Source organism: Contarinia nasturtii, unplaced genomic scaffold, assembly GCF_009176525.2.
Source record: "Contarinia nasturtii isolate CC-2019 unplaced genomic scaffold, AAFC_CNas_1.1 Cnas_scaffold_187, whole genome shotgun sequence".
Taxonomy (NCBI): domain Eukaryota; kingdom Metazoa; phylum Arthropoda; class Insecta; order Diptera; family Cecidomyiidae; genus Contarinia; species Contarinia nasturtii.
In genome coordinates, this window is record NW_022197544.1 from 1,717,374 (window position 1) to 1,734,556 (window position 17,183).

At 29.4% G+C, this 17,183-nt stretch overlaps 1 protein-coding gene across 1 annotated transcript in view; it reads right to left on the bottom strand.

Annotated features, from left to right (window-relative positions):
* Nucleotides 1-7,564: 7,564 nt before the first annotated feature.
* LOC116336797 (sex determination protein fruitless) overlaps nucleotides 7,565-17,183 on the bottom strand; it is a 60,023-nt gene continuing 50,404 nt past the window's right edge. Inside the window, exon 8 of the mRNA XM_031760934.1 lies at nucleotides 7,565-11,639. Within this exon, the coding sequence (XP_031616794.1) occupies nucleotides 11,311-11,639 (329 nt within the window). The 3' untranslated portion in view covers nucleotides 7,565-11,310. The remainder of the gene's footprint in view (nucleotides 11,640-17,183) is intronic.

Here is a 17,183-nt window from a genome sequence, read left to right on the forward strand (position 1 = left end):
TCAATCATACAGATATTCTCACAACATTTATAATTCATAATTCATATTTTCATTGTGAATTTAAAGAAAAAAAAACCATTGTAATGAGCCATATTTTTAACCAGCCAAAAGCGCAGATGTGTGACATCATATCAGCGTTAATAGCTACGGTTACTTATAAGTCACTTGTATAATCTCGGTTAATCGTTTTGACGATCTTCAAAATTCCCAAATTCAATTCAGCTGCTGAATATCTCACGCACACACAAAGGATATTTTAATTGGTTGAAAATATCGCACAATACAATGTACGCATTTAATGAGCGTGTATCATTGTAAATAATGTACTGAAACAATACGTTATTACAAATCTATTTTCACCGAATTTACAAAAAGCTTGTTCCAGAAATGATGCATTTATTTGTACAAAAAAAATATTGGCTTGCATTTACGTTGAAACTTAAAGTAAGCATATTTTGTGTACAAAATTACATTCAAAAAATTATCATGTGTTTTCAAAAGATATATCGCTTAAATGACCAATGTTCGTGAATATATAGTTTTTCGATATCCAAAATGTATGAAATTTAATATTAATTTTCGAGATTTTTCTGTTTCTTTTACTTCATTCCATTTTTTTTTTAAATAAAAGATCACTGATTTCACCGAAAAATTCACACAAAAGGTGTACAAAAGAGTCAAAATTTATTTTATTCTCAAAAACAAATCTCTCGAAAAAGATAATAATAATGTTGTAGTATTTAATTGTCATATACATTATGACAATTGAATGTAGAAAGTGCGTTGTATTTAAGGTTAAATGTATGTCTTCAAGTCTATATAAAAGCACCATCATTACAATTATGATCCGTTTAGTTATAACGTTTGTGTACAAGTACATCAAGAACTGTGCATCAGCTTATATGTTAGTTTATTTTAATTTTTTTTTTTTCATTTTTTTCTTCAGTTTTTCCCAAATAAGGTACATGCTATTCATGGTTATCACATAAAAATATTACATCAATTTTTGTTGTTGTTTGAAACCGCATTGAAAAATACCTTTTATGACAAATTATATTTTTTTTTTGTTTTATTTTATTATTTTTAAGAGAACTTGAGGTAACAACGGACAAAATTACACCTGCACTTTAAGTAAATAACTTAATTCCACAAAATTCAGCGAGTGAAAAATTGTTCTACTTTGAACCATTGTTTTTATTTTATATATCAAAATTATACACAAAAACGATAATTGAACGATTTATCTAAGCATTAAGATGTGTGTCGGGCTGATTTTAAACACCGTACAACATTTTCAAGATTTTATCTTTTTTTTTTCGCGTCAAAAACACATTCAATCTTTCTGAAGCATTATTTGCGGTGTCCTTTAAAAGATTTGAATCGAAATATTTTATTCGATTGGATATGATTAAAGAGAAAAATAATAAACAAATTGGAAGAAATGATGCCATTTCAGAGGTATTATTGATTCAAAAAAAAATGCTAATGGGAAAGTAATTGATTATAATATATTGAAAATGAATACTGGCTTTAGATAGATGCAGAACAAAAAAAAATTGCTTCAAATAAATCTATGCAACAAAATATTTTTTGTAAAGAAGAACAAATGAAAACATTTTACTCATGTATATGTTATGTAGACTTTTGGCATATTAGATCGTTGCCAAAAATAATTAAATGCGAAGAGAATGCCGCACAATCACAAATTTAAAAATGATATTGCTTTCAATCTTTGGTAAAATATATCAAATAAATGTTCATTTTGAAAAAGAAAATACATGCCAATCATTTGGACAAATTGAAACCAACATAATAATAATTATTATTATTTAAGCTCGGTGATGCTTTAATTTGTGGGCGCTCAATTCAGTGGTGGCAATGTGATCTACAAAAAAATGTGACATTTTGCGCATAACATTTTTGGAAGGAAAACATCACGAGACATAGTATTTTTACACTTTACTTTAACTTCTTCATTATGTATATTCATATTTTATATGTATTATTTATTTAGAGACGACAATCGAGTTTAGTTGCAAAAATCGATAAAATATATCAAATAGATGTTTAGGGCGCACTATCTATTTCCCTAAGGCCAACCAAAATGTTATCACCTCAAATTGTTGTTGTTTTTGAGGCGACATTCAGCTAGACATTTACTAGACTAGTTATTTTGGAGCATTTGGCCACTACGAACGGTGCGCCCCAGTTATTGAAATATTAAATTTATACCATAAAAGACGTCACACACTAAAGCAGGCACGTAGAAAACTATCGAATAGTACATATATTTGATTCATTTATTTAATCCATTGAGACCTATCCCGATTGGTTTAATGAATTGAAACCTATATTGGTAAGCGTAAATACAACTCCATCCTTAAAGGTTGAAACTACGGAACTTTGAGAGGTTATTTAATGATATTCGTGAGAAGAAAAAAAAGGTTTCAAATTCGACTGACTACTTTAATATTCATGCTTGTCCCCGTTTATTGAAACGTTACGCACTGCTTTAAAACATAAATGGAAGTACAAGAAATAATGAAGTTATTCAAATTTTTAAGATAGACCCGTGTGACAAAATAAGTGACTGACTGTTCTAGGACAAACTCTAGTTAAATTTAGTTAACCTTGTGTAATTAGAGTCACATGTTTATACACACGGGCTTTTCTTACTTTGACCAAGTGTATAGGACAAAATAAAACGCCTACTCTTCGAAATATACACGATCGTATTGGTTTCTATGAGTATATTAAATAAAAAAAGCGGGATTTTGTCTAGTTGGTGAAATTAATCTCTAGAATTTCTCTACGATGCAAAGGAAAATTTACACTGAACCCTTTTCAGCATTCTCAGTACATAAAAATTCAAATTGCTTTCTGGCACAACAAAGGGTCTATAGTAATAATTTTCTTATGCGATATTTATATCTGTTAAATTCCCTATATGATGATTTTCTCTTATCTAGTTTTTTTTTCACTCTATAGCTTTCGCGCATGGTAAGAAATACTCAAGAGATCCGTTAACGTATTGCAAAATACTGCAACACCTTCAAAATTAAAAGAATGCTTTTCTTTTATTATTTATTTGGGATGTTATAGCCATGGATATCAATCTGTGTCGATCAACCAAAACAAAAAATCAAAAAATGTACTAAAAAATACTTTACCAAATATATTCTAAGCTTTACTCTTCGCACACATTCAAAGTTATGAATCATGCATTTTGTTTAATATTTATACAGACAGTTGGTCCGAATGCGGAGTATATCTCAAGTACTTGTTTCTCTCCATTCGTGAACACTTTTTTTTTAGTTTTTGTTTGTATGTATATTGTATATTGTGTGTGTATAATACTAAAATTTATAGACATTTGCGTTTTATGAAACCGTTGATTGCGATAATTTGCATTTTTTTTGCTTTTGTTATCCTTTATAGTTTGTGTGTTTTTTTTTTCACTTACATTTATACTTTTTTTGTCATAGTTATCAATTTCTTGTTAAAAATGATTCTATAACTAAATTACATTGTAAATCTCAGCTTGCAGTTGTCAACAAATATTCTTTTTCTATGAATTTAAACTAATAAAATAGATGAAACCAATTTTATCCAGAGTAAAATCTGTTTACTTTTTTATTGTCATCGTTTAGATAGTTCAATGTGGTTTTGTTCGTTTCATACCATTTTTTCTTTCGTTATTTTGACAGTAGAATCTTCGAAAACTAAACAAAAACAAATTGTGTGCTTTCTATGTTTGTCATTGTTCATTGGCCGAGAATGTCATGATTCTTAGTTTCAAATAACAATTGCCGTAATTTTAAAATAATCAAGTGATGACGGAAAATGGCAAAGAATTTTTTTAAACTTTCAAGCCTCCATCAAATTTTAAGCTATTTAGCATTTTGAACAAATTCTTTGCAAATTAATATCAATACGTGTATTTTTAAGCAATTTTCTCAGCGACTATTTCTCAGAGCGATAATATATGTGAGGCAGTGGCGGATTATCATACAATTTTCGAAACAAATGCTGCAGGGCCAAAGGAATTTTTTTTCTTTTGAATAGATAAAATTTTTTTACAATGGGCCCCCAAAAACTAGTTCGCTGCAGGGCCCACCAAAGTCTTAATCCGCCACTGATGTGAGGAGGAATGCTCAAAGCAGCCGGAGGACCAGGGTTATTCTGAATGAGGACCAAAATATTAAAAGCTAAAAAAATACCATAATATTTTATTTTATTTTTTAATATTTTGCTTCTCTCTGCTCCTTCCTCTTCACGTATATTGCTCTGCGAAACAGCCACTGAATTTTCTTCCTTCAAAACGTTTAATTTTAAAATTAAATTGTTTTAAAAATATTTTTAATTCAAATGAAATATCTTGATTCTTGATTTAATCATAATTTTCGATTTTGAATCAGAGAAGAGAATTCAATATAGAATATAATACATTTTGATTTACAATTGAACATCGAATTGCAATTTTTCCTGTACGATTGCAATTTTCCAAGTATCTACTGTGTATAACAAATAGCTCTGCAGCTAATACGATGACATAACATTTCAATATGGTGGAAATGATTTCGTTGGTGAAATAGTAGTAAAGACATGATCTTCTTCGCTAGAAAGTTTTTTTTAATTTTTATGAAACATTTTTTTGTATAATAATTGGTGTACGCATTGCACACTGTTTTTTCATGCTCTAAATGTTTTTAATTCTTTCTTGTTTTTTGTGTATGTGTAAGTGTATAGAAATAATAGGTGCAAAAAAACTATAAAATATTCCAACGTTTTTTTGACACATAGTAATTTTTTGTATACACAGTTTATTGTTTCAGATCTGAGCTCTTTCTTTCCTTCAAAGAATTCTCACCGAATATTTAATGCCTGAGCAAACAGTGTGCATCATAAAATGTTGAATTTTAAAAGTGTTTTTTTTTTTTTGCATTTTACTAACTATTTAATATGGAACACTAATTTGTTTAAAATTTAATTTTCGAATAAAAAATCTGATAGTTTTGTGTTGCTATTAGTTTCATTCAGATTTGTTAAGCTCATTTGTTATAACATTTCAGTCGTGCATCGAGTTCGAGTTCAGTTTGATCATTGCAGCATAATTCTATGGATGGGAGTGAAATTGATCTATGTTCTCTCTTCACTTTCGATTTTCGAATTCGCATCGACTTCCTATCAATCTTCAAATAATAATTTGGTGTTTTTCGACAAAATGTTAAAATTTTATGAGTTCTTTTCAAACAATGGAATATATTTTAAAATATATATGCCATTTATTTCGTCTCATCCATAGATATTATGGTCGTATCTTTAATTTGATGATTAAGAGAGGATTTGGATTAGAAAACACATCATACCAAACTGCTTAGACTGCTATTCATCCGTTCATGAAACTCTGAAAATATTTGTCATGAAATTGTCATAATATATGTGAATCATTCTTTTTTCCTTGACACAAACATCATTTGGAAAATAATAAAACCGTTCCCAAGACAACAATTTTTAATACAAATACAAATCCATTATGTTCACGGCTGAATTTGGAGTAGCTATTGGAGTAGCTATATAATATCAACCAACAGCAACGATAATCCACCTCCGTTCGAATCCAATTGGTGTGATTCAAGTCTTTCTTTGGTACACATTTGGAAAAAAAATCATCCAGATGCTGCGTAAGTCGTGACATTGACGGTGACCGCGCTTATGTTCTCGAATCCAATGAATGGTTTCAACGAATTGTGCCTTGCCTAACGTGTACTTGTCCTCATAGATGCGTATTATGTAGTATTGATTTTTACATTTCTACTGCTATTCACTACAATCAACTGCAACCCTAAATTCAACAGTGAACGTAACATGACAATAGACGTATTCAAATCAAGAATTGTGTCTTGGAATATGTCCCATATTTGTGTATATTATGAATTGGAACCATTTTTTTTCTCTCTTCAAATGGATTCCAACTGGCTTAGTTACAAAACTCATATTTAAATATTTGCATTTCCGTCTGACGTAAAGATTCAATACAATACAATATTTGTGAAACCTATGAATTTCCTGCTATATAGTTGCATCAGTGACTTTCAGACGTTCAACTGAAAACCGACTCCTTTGTTTGTTCGTTTTTTTCTTCCTCTTCAAAGCATATACAATTTTGAGATTTTTACATAGTACATTTGTATATATTATGAATTTAAACCATTTTTTTAAACAAAAATGGGCTTCCAGTTACTCTTGAGTTTACAAAACTCCTATCTTAATATTTTCAATTTCCATCTGATGTAAAGGTTCAATACAATATCCATATTGTTTATGACAAATGGTAAATCATAATTCGTTATGTTATTTATTGTTTTATATTTTATTCGTGATGTAAATACAATAACTTATTGATTAATTTGGTTTTGTTTTAGTCGCTGAGGTCAATGTAGTCAATTGATCGGTATTTCAAGTCCAATGATATCATCAACTAATTCTCTTTAATGTTCATTTCCTTTTTGGATTCCAAGAAAAAAAAAAGAAGAAACACCCGTATATTTTCTTTGTAGAAATTGTATAATATTCTAAATTGCATATTTTTCTTTAGTATATATGATTCACATTTTCTGTTTATTCTTTGAGCAACTAAACTAATTATGAAACTTTTTTTTTGTTTTGTTTTAAACACATTTTAAAATGAGAATATTCAAAAAATTAAACTAGACAAAAAAAAAGAAATTATAAAAATAAAATGGCCATTAAGAACTTTTTTTCACACATCTTTCATAATATCCTTTATAAAAATGAAACTGGCACAGTATTAGCAATCGATTTCAAAATTCTAGCATGGTAGTAGTGTGCTTTCAATTGCACACAACTCAAATGTCACTTCACTCAAATGTACCCTCCGTCAATCAATTTTTGGATTGTGTAATTTTCACAACGGTGATCAAACGTCCACCATTCACAATCAGATACGTCGTAAAATTTATAACATTTACACTGGTTATTTGCAGCAAAAAAAAAAAAATTACGAGCTGTCAAATAAACGAATCAAATTTGATGTTTGAAAAATTGAAATTCATATTGAACATTCGATTTCATTGTTTTGAATTGAATCGGCCTCTGGAAAAATATTCGTCAACATTCATTCGTCTCTCTATCAACAGGCATTTTTTTTTCGTTCTCGTAATTTATAATGATAAATGGTAATGTATTTTGATTGAAATCATTTATTTATTTGATAAATATTTTGGAATTCATAACTTAATCGATGATAAAATCGAACAAAAAACCAACACAACCTTTCGAATTGCAATTAGGTTATATGAAATATCAAAGATTTTAAAATAACACACAATTTGTTTTAAGTATATTGCACCTTTATGACTTTGCCAATTCAATTTCAAGAATTCTATTCAAATAAATAACAATAATTGAAACAATGGTTCGGATGCAAACATTTGAGTTTGAATGTACTCGCTGAGGATGACACATTGTCGAAATGCATCCGAACCATTGTTTCAATTATTGTTATTTATTTGAATAGAATTCTTGAAATTGAATTGGCAAAGTCATAAAGGTGCAATATACTTAAAACAAATTGTGTTTTATTTTAAAATCTTTGATATTTGATGGACTTTGCGGATAAAGAAGTTTTGTCGTTTTTTAAAAACAAATTTAAAGTATATGAAATATGCTTTTTATTTTCAAAATATCCGCGTCGAGATCCACATTTAATCAAATAATAAAATATTATGCATTAGGCAATCACTCGATGTTTTCTGGTTTATTTCAATGGATGATATTTTGACAAAAAAAAAAAAGAATAATTGAAAATAATAAAGAAAGTATGTTTCAAACATGTTCAATCGTCTTCTCTATCATTTCAACGGCATCAAAGCGAAAAACATTTTCCAGAGGGTATAATCAAACAATTTGAAGGAGAATGGCGTTGAAAGGAGAAAAAAAAACAAGAGATAAACAGTTACATTGTTTGGAAAAACTGTGAACTACAATCTTTGCTCGTTTTTATTGAGCAGTTAATTTATTTATCGTCTTCTTTCATTCTTTCTTCCATGTTTTGAGCCATCAACATCAGGTGGCTGCAAGCCATTTAACACAATTATATCTTTGTTCCGTTTCTCTTGAGTGTCCGTTCATACTGTTTGGTTGTACCGTTTCAAAGAGAAAAATAAGCTGAAGTCAAAGAAAACGCCAATTCTTTCGATGGACAAACAGAATATTAAAGTTAAAAGAGAGAGAGAGAGTAAGAAACATTCAACCAACAATTATTCAAAATATCCGCAATGAGAAAACTCAGCCGAAATTGAGTGCAAAAGAAAATGCATTGGCCACTTAACATACACGTAACACCAATTGTGTTGCGAAACATTCAAGTAATTAAAATGTTATTTAGATGTGCAAGTTGACATTGAGAAATCGATTGTCAATATTGTGTTAATCTTTAAACAATTATATCCACAATTTTGCTCAGTTTGTTCAATCAGTTTCGATTTTGTTTTTTTCTTCTACTATTATTAATGTTTCTTGTTTTTTTTTTTTTAAATAATACAATCACGATCTGTGTTAGTTGGGAAAATTACCCTATGAATCACATGTTTTTCAAAATTTGAGAGAATAAACTAATTTTACTTGTGTATTCGATTCAGTTAGAGTTGCATATGTTGTTCATGTCAAGCATAGATCACCGACAGCTTATTTTTTACTTTTTAATTCAAATGCATTGTTTGCCGAACAACAACTGTTTTCTTTGCAACTCGAAAAGGGATTGTTCTTTTTCGTGTTTCTTTTTTTAAATCAAAATTTAAATGTAATACAAAACAACGTCTTTTTTTTCATTCAAGTAGAAATGATACACACTCTTTTATATTATTCAGTTGAAAACAAATAAATTGAATTACTTCCAAACATCGTGAAAAAATATATTAAATGTTTGTTCGCATGATTTTTTCAAGATTTTTTTTTCTTCTTCTTCTTTTGCTTGTTTGTTTCTTTTCGTCTTAAAACTTATGGCACCCGTAAAATAACAAAAGCACATAAAATAGTATTCACAATTCTTTTTCAAGGCATTATAAAGCATTTAAAGTAGAAATAAGAGATATTTCAATATTTGCATCGAAGATAGAAATAGATTTTTTTGCTACTCGACACACTATGTACGAGTAAATTCGTAAAATTGACTTTTTTTAGCTGCTTATGTTTCAATATCTTTTTGTCACAATTGTTTTTTTTTTTTTTTCATGATGAAGCACATCAAAAGACGATTATGATATTAAACGAAATAAAATTACTAAAGTGTCTAATTGTCGGATCCCTATTAACACATACTTAAAAGTTCACATTTTGTTTTTGTTTTTCTTATCATAATTGTTGTAGTATTTGAAATTGGAGAAAGTTATTATTATTATGATTCTTTGAAACTGAAGTTATAGAACATAGAATTATATATTGTTCACACAATTCTCTCTGCACTCTGCATACCCATTAAATTCGTAAATAGTTGATATAGGTAATTGAAAATAAAAGGAATGGATCTTATTTTTCTTCGTGTTGTGAATTAATTATTACCCTTATGATGTCCATTTAATTTGGAGTTAAAATCCATATACTAAATAAATTCATGTTTGGTTACATTTCGACGGCAATATCTGATCTGTGTGTATCAATTAATCGAAGTTTTCGATTCGAAACTGGTTCCAGCATTATGCCAAATGAATTTCCACACACCAATTCAATGTTCATTCGAATGTAAATATATGGTTTTTAAATGATTATCTTTTTGACTTTTGCCTATATACTTGTGTGTTTTTTTTTTGTTATATCAATGTTATTCTCCGTCAGCTGCCAACTTTTCATTTATTTTGTATGGACATTATCTACAGTAATTTCTGTCAAAATCAAAATTAATGACTCGTTACACGAATTAGCTTTACAAAACACTGATTAAAATGTCTTATATGGCCTTTCTTTCTTGATGCTTTTTTCCACCCTCCAGCGTCCAATGGTCAAATTTGGCTTACAAAACCATAGAAATAAAAACCATTTTTAACAAACACAATACTGAGGTGCTAATAATTCATTTAAACTGACTGAATAGAATTTCTGACTTTTGAAATATATTTTATCCAATTATATTTACGCACAATGCTGTTTCTGCATATTAATGTTACTTACTCTGAAACAATGTGATATTTTATTTCATTATTTTCATGAAATTCATCAGAACTATTCGCCTTCACCGGATTTTGAATAAAATGTCCATTTATCCATATCAAGCATTCTATTTTTTTGGTAATATTTCTTTGATTTGGTGACGACATTGATTACAAGAACAACTTCTTCATAATTCATCATTAAAAAAAAAAAATTATTAATTCAAAAGATTATCTATGGTATAATCTATTTAGGCCTTGCAGGCCTCTTATTTTGACCATTTGAGCTATTTTGGAGAGTTAAAAATGTTATTCTTTTCAAATTGGACGCTTTTTTTTTTAAATATATTGAACTTTTACGTTGTGGATTTTTGTTTAAAATACATTTTCATAGAATGATGACTAAGTTTTCTTAATGAATTAATTGTATTATTTAGGCTTGAAACCAATGTTTTCATATTTACATTTTAAATTCATATCAAATTCTAGTCAAAACTGTGATACCATTTTGGCAGTGTAGATACACGAACTATTTACGATCCTTTCGGTTATAGATAGAAAAAAGAACAGATATTTGCATTTAAAAAAAAGCTTCATGTGAAGGTGTTATGATATATCTGCGCATGACCGATTCGACATCAGTTTCAATTTGGGTATTGTGTGCAGTGTAAAAAAAATAGTTTAAAATAAGAAAGTTTCTGAACTACCGTTGCATCTCTGAATTTGCAATAAACATTTATTTTGAGCATCGATGTTATGTCCATGCAAAATCGGTATTCAGAAATGCTTTCATTTTTTTCTCTCTTTTTTTTAAAGTATCAGAGTGTCAATTGTCATAGGCTATGATTCATAGCTTTAAAAAAATTTCAATATTCTGTTCTGATTTGTCATCCGAATGTCAAGTTTTATGACATGTTCAAAATACACTTTAACTATATATTAGTTTCTTAATTATAAAACATGATGCATATCTTACTTAGTTCGATACAAATGAATTTTCCATTTTCTTTCCAATGACGTGCGGCCATTGAATAAATTGGAACAAATGAAAATGGAAATTTGTTTTTATTTTTCATTTCATGCATTCGTTTCATTATTTTCTATTATTTCAGTTGTGAATCTATTATCTTTCTTCGATTGATTTTTAATGTTTGAAAAATCGTTCGGGATGTTTGGCTCGTAGATGCGAGCGCAGTGTATCGATGCGACTATATGTTGCCGGACAATATGGACACATTGACCTTTGTGCGGTGTGGGAATGGTAATGGTGCCAACGATTTGTTACTTCTTTGCCACACGATCGACATCTCCACATTGTCCCTGGATCACGTGACGGTGTAAACATATTGTGATATGACATGGCATGGTGATTACTAATATTACTGCTGCTGCGATGTAGCGGATGATCATGTGAATGATGTAGGAAGCCAGGCGTTAGTATGTCGTGATGTGAAGACAGGGGTCCACCGGATCCTGCAAACCAACAAATAATAGCAAAAATGCTAAAAATATGATGAACGCGTTTTTTTGTTTCTTTTTTTTTTGGTTTTTTGTTTAGGTTTACGTTTAGAAATATATTTAGGTTCATTTGTTTGTTTGTTTTTTTATTTGTTCATTTATTTTGTAAATAATATTGGGATATATGTTCGATATTTTATTTTCAACTGTTATATTGTATTATTTATGTGATATCCCTTTCAAATGATTGTCATAAAATCATTTCATTCGAAATCGTCGTGATTTTGATGTGTAAATCATTTTCGATATGGGAGAATAAATTGGTTTTAGTCGCGATTCTGTTTAATAATTTATTGTTGTATCATTGATAATCTTTTGTACTGTTTTTTTTTTTTTTGTAAATTATTCTTATGTTTAGTGCAGTTTTCCAGTTCTCCCTTCAAAGAACTCAAACCGAGATTCAGAACCAATTTCAATCGCGCAACGACCTAGAATAGATTTTTATTAAAGACAGCAAAATATTCATTGTTTCTTAATTCAATCGGTTTGCAGATCTTTCACTTAATTTTCAAAGATTCAAAATCGAGCTTGAATTAAAAAAAAACACATAATATATCCCCATTCCAACAGAACTTCATCGAAATGTGTTCAAAGCGTTTTAATAACTAACTGAGTTAGGGAATTATTAGTTTTTGAAATGAAAAAAAAGTAAAATGGCATGAAAATAATTTGAGGTATTTAAATCTAAAGAAATATCGGATAGAAATAGATAAAGAAATGCATTCAAATAAATCGAAAACAGTTCATATGAATATAGAAATAATTGGTAAACAAATGTTTTTTCTTCTTGTTGAATAAAACATTTGAAACAACTTTTTTGCTATTATGTGAAAACGTTCCAGTTATTTTGTTCATTGTGTGTTTTGTGTAACAAATATTAAGAATTATTTATTTACATCGAAAACGACCAAAAGATTTGTGAAACATGGTGTTTCTGATAAAAAAGAGAATGAAATAAGTAAAAATGGTATTGAATGTATGTCAGAAAAAATAAATTCTTTGTTGTTGAGTTTGCATACACTTCATTTTTAATGCCATTCGACTGCCGTAACAAAATATGAAATGTACTCATTAACTATTCAAGCCAATTTATATTGAATAATTTATTTAAAAAGAAAAATGATTTTCAGAAGTAAAAACCGCATTTATTTATAATTGTTCCCATACTTTAAGTTCATCATGGCAAAAGATCGCATTTCAAAAACTTAAATGTGCAATGCCAACGAAACTACATTCTTTGTATACTTCCATGCCCAGAAAATTCTTTTGACAAACTGATGATTTTTGATTTCGTTTTTGAATTTGAAAAAAAAAACAGTACCATGCAAAAAAGCGAAATTATTACGCCTAAGATGGGATCTATGGGTTTTCGCTAAAGATAGCTTTCAAAGCAATATCACGCGCATAATTTCTAGACGAAATTTTAGGTGTTCAGCGAAGAAAAACAGGTGTTTCGTTATTAATTCAGACAACAATTTTGGCAAAATTATATATTCATATTAACTATTCTATACTTTAAATAAACACAGTTTGTTTATGAATTGGGTGTTTAATGGCAGATATTCCAAAATTGATGTAGTTTTTTGTGATTATACAAATAACATGTGATTTCCAAGTTCGTATACAGCAGCGATGTGAATCAAACACAACACAAAATAAAATAAATAATTGTTGTTATTATTGGATAGGGAACATTTTTAGGCTAAAAAAGGGGAACGAATTAATGTCAGACAATATATTTGGATTTTGTCATCTGGATATTTCAGCTCATCTGGATAACGTTAGGTGATGATACGAAATGAAAACAATAGAAGTGATTATTATAGTTATGGTAGTATTTTTATATCTATACAATACAACAGTCACTTCTATTGTTTTCACTCCCTATCATCGCCTTACGTTATTCAGATGAGCTGAAATATCCAGATGACAAAATCCAAATATATTTGTCTGATGTCTGGCTCAAGGATAGGTTTTATCACTTGGTTATGTTTTGCAAAATTGGAGGATAACTCAAGAAGAACAAAGTTGCTCTACGCCCACTTTACCCTATTGATAGGAAAGGGTAAGGGACAAGTGCAAAATGGGCATAGAGCAATTTTGTCCCTCTTGAGTTTCAATAGTTCAAATGGATGCAATTCCCAAGAAAATGTTTGAATTCCTTTTGAAGAAATGAATTCTTTCAATTGACCTACTGACACGATATGCTGGGGATATCAGGGAAAATTTCAAAGAAAATATTTAGAAAAACAAAAAATATGGATTTGAAGAATGCCGCGGCATTCATTATCTATTATCTACTGCAATTGTATTCCATAGACTGTATGCAATGCAAAATTGTAGCACAGCTAGTGTCACAGGCAACTATGGAGTTCTAGTGCTTTCACTAGTTGGCGGCAACTTAGTATAGATTACACTGAATTCCATCGTGACGTTAGCTGTGTGACACTTTGGACATACTTTCGGTACGTCTGATACAGAATCACGTTTGTATTGCTTCATGAATACCATACACGCAGATAGCAGCGGCAAATATACAAATATGTACTTTGTACATTTGTATAGCTAAAAATGAAAACGACTTAATGAATGTCAGTCCAAGCAAGAGCGGGCGATGAGATTCCTTAAGTCCCTTTTATTATCGGCTAAGTTCAAATTTAAGGATAATATAACAAAAAAAAATGAATTGTGATAGATTTTTGATAGTGTGTACTTGTGGTAAGCGTTTATCACAGAATAAGTAAAATATGAGTGCGATCTGTGCATCATAATACTAGACATCAAACGCATGGTGTCAAAGTTTTTTGGTAGATTTCACTTATTATAGTAAACTATCATATGACAGGCTCAGCGGAAACAAACAACTTGAAAAATATTTTCGTAAAAGACAAATAGGAAAATACATTGCCAAAAGAACGCACAGAAATATTCTGAGCTCAAAAAAGAAACAAATTAGTATTGAGCGCAAAAGTAAACAGAGCAAAGGGCAAACAAGTAGGCTTATTACACTTTTCGCTCAATATTCATTTGTTTCTCTTTTGCGCTCAGACATTTTCTGTGCGTACTTTTTGCAATATATTTTTCAATTTGTCTTTTACGAATATATTATTCAAGTTGTTTGTTTCCGCTGAGCCTGTCATTTATCAAAAATTTACCATATTTATTTTATTCTGTGTGGGACTAAACTGTGGTTCTAAAACATTAACCTGTCTGAGGTACGGTCTAGACTTTTACCATAGGTGTTGAGGGGAATTGTTTTTATAGAATTGGGAGAATCCAAATGGTTCAATTGTGAACTTGTACGGAGTTGAAATGGGGATACATGGTGTTGGGCTTCAATCTTCACATTTATTTCATTTAAGTGTACCATGGACAGATTGTAATGCACCGCATGCCGACGTTGACAATTGAACTATATAGGAGCAAATCTCAAATTTTGTTTTAGTGCTACTTTTATGCTACTTTTTTTTCTTCTCAAAAGCCTTATATACACACAAGAGATAAACCCAACAAATTATTATAGAATTCCTATTAAAAAATGAATTTGTAAGGTTTCCTTATAAAAACGCAATATTTTAACGGGAATCCTAATAAATTGGCGCGCCCAAACATCAAATCCAACTTCAATGAATTGAAACAAAACATGTTTTATTATTTATAGGTTTCCTGATAAAATGTTCTCATATTATAAGAAAACCTTACAAATTAATATTTTAATATGAATCCTAAAATGATTTGTCTGGTTTATTTCTTGTGTGTACCTTAATGATTTTTGAGTTTAACTTGTTATGGATGAAAAGCATGTTACTATTATTAATTATATAATTTTTTGTAATTATGTTTTTGTGTATTATCTAATTGACAACTAATGAGAATGTAAAGAAAAATTTAATGAATGGAGAAAAACGTCAACGTAACTCAAAGATTGTCATGAGGACTAATAAAAACTTATATACCATTTAGAAACGAATTTTTGAAAAAGATATACACGACATGAACGTACCATGCAAAAAAAACAATGAAAATGTCAAAAAATGAAACGAAAATGTTGAGCACATTTATTTTTAATTTGTTTCAAATGGATAAAGCGGATTGATTTGATAGAAATAAGTATGAAATTTCAAAATGTGGAAACAACGTTGTGCAACACAATGAATAGACATAAACATGCATCATGAAAAATGTTCTCGAAATCAGTAGATATTGCTACTATAACAAATATTTCAAGATAGCTCTCATAACCGTTAATGTAAGCTTATAAAATTTGGATTTAATATTATATTAGTTAAAAGGTTTTGCTTTCAAACATTTTTACTTTGTGTGTTTATTAGAGGGAAAAAACAGCGACTCCCCATCGAAGTTACTTAAAAAAGCCTTTTAACTCTATCCAAGTGTCAATAATATTTGAATAGTTTGTTTAGTATACATCAGAAAAAGAAAAAGTTTGCTATTTCCTCCACATATTCGTCAATAAAAAGTTATCTGTCCGATATTAACTAATTAAAATCATTTTTTCCCCTTTTTGATCATTCTTTTTTATTCAAAATGCGAATGTTTTCAACTCATTTGTATATTTTATGTGTGTAATTTATATTTGTTCAGCAGATGCACAGATTATACTGATTTTTTGTTCACATCGGTTTCTGAATTTCTACTATATACATAAGAAAATGTTGTTACAAAAAACCGGTCGAAATTGTATATAAAATACGCAAATCAAGATACATTGCCGTAAGAAAGTTCGACCACTTTTTACAATAATTCATTCGATTGTCTAGAATTTTTATGCATTCAAACTCGAAAGTGGCCGTTTTTTCATGAATGGATTTTTCACTCAAACTATTCTCACACTTTTTACCCAAACTTTAGTATTTTTTGAAAGAACAGATTAAATTATTGACTTTTTTTGGTTTCGAATGACATAATTTCATTAAAATTGAGATGATCTTAAACTTTCTGACGACAGTATACAATTTTTTTTTTCTGTAAATTTTCGAAAGACAGCACTTTGAATCTTTATGCATCGGTGGTTGGAAGCTGACTCTTAATGCGTGCACCCATTAGCTGCCCATAAGGGTTATGTTTCTATTTGAACACGTGACAATAAGGTATTTTGTAAACATTTTATTTAAATTTTATTGTCAATGTTTTGACAATTGTGCAAATTATAGTGAAAATGTGATAGCTCACTTCAATATCGAGCTTAAGATCAACACTGGCTCCGTGTCTAACTTCTAGGTGATTGGTGCTAAAATTGTGGAGTGTAAGATAAATGACACAAATTCTACTTATATGATTATATGTTTACCACGGGAGTGTACCATACTAAATTCCATAAGTAGAGAAATGTGAATTATAGATTGTTGTTTTTGTTTAATTTTTGAATTTCTAAAATCAAAATTCACGACTAATGCCGCTTTCTCTCATAAATACCGAGTCAAACGGCTTCGACTGTTAACATCAGCAACTCGAATAAAACAAAACTTGATGAAGACGATA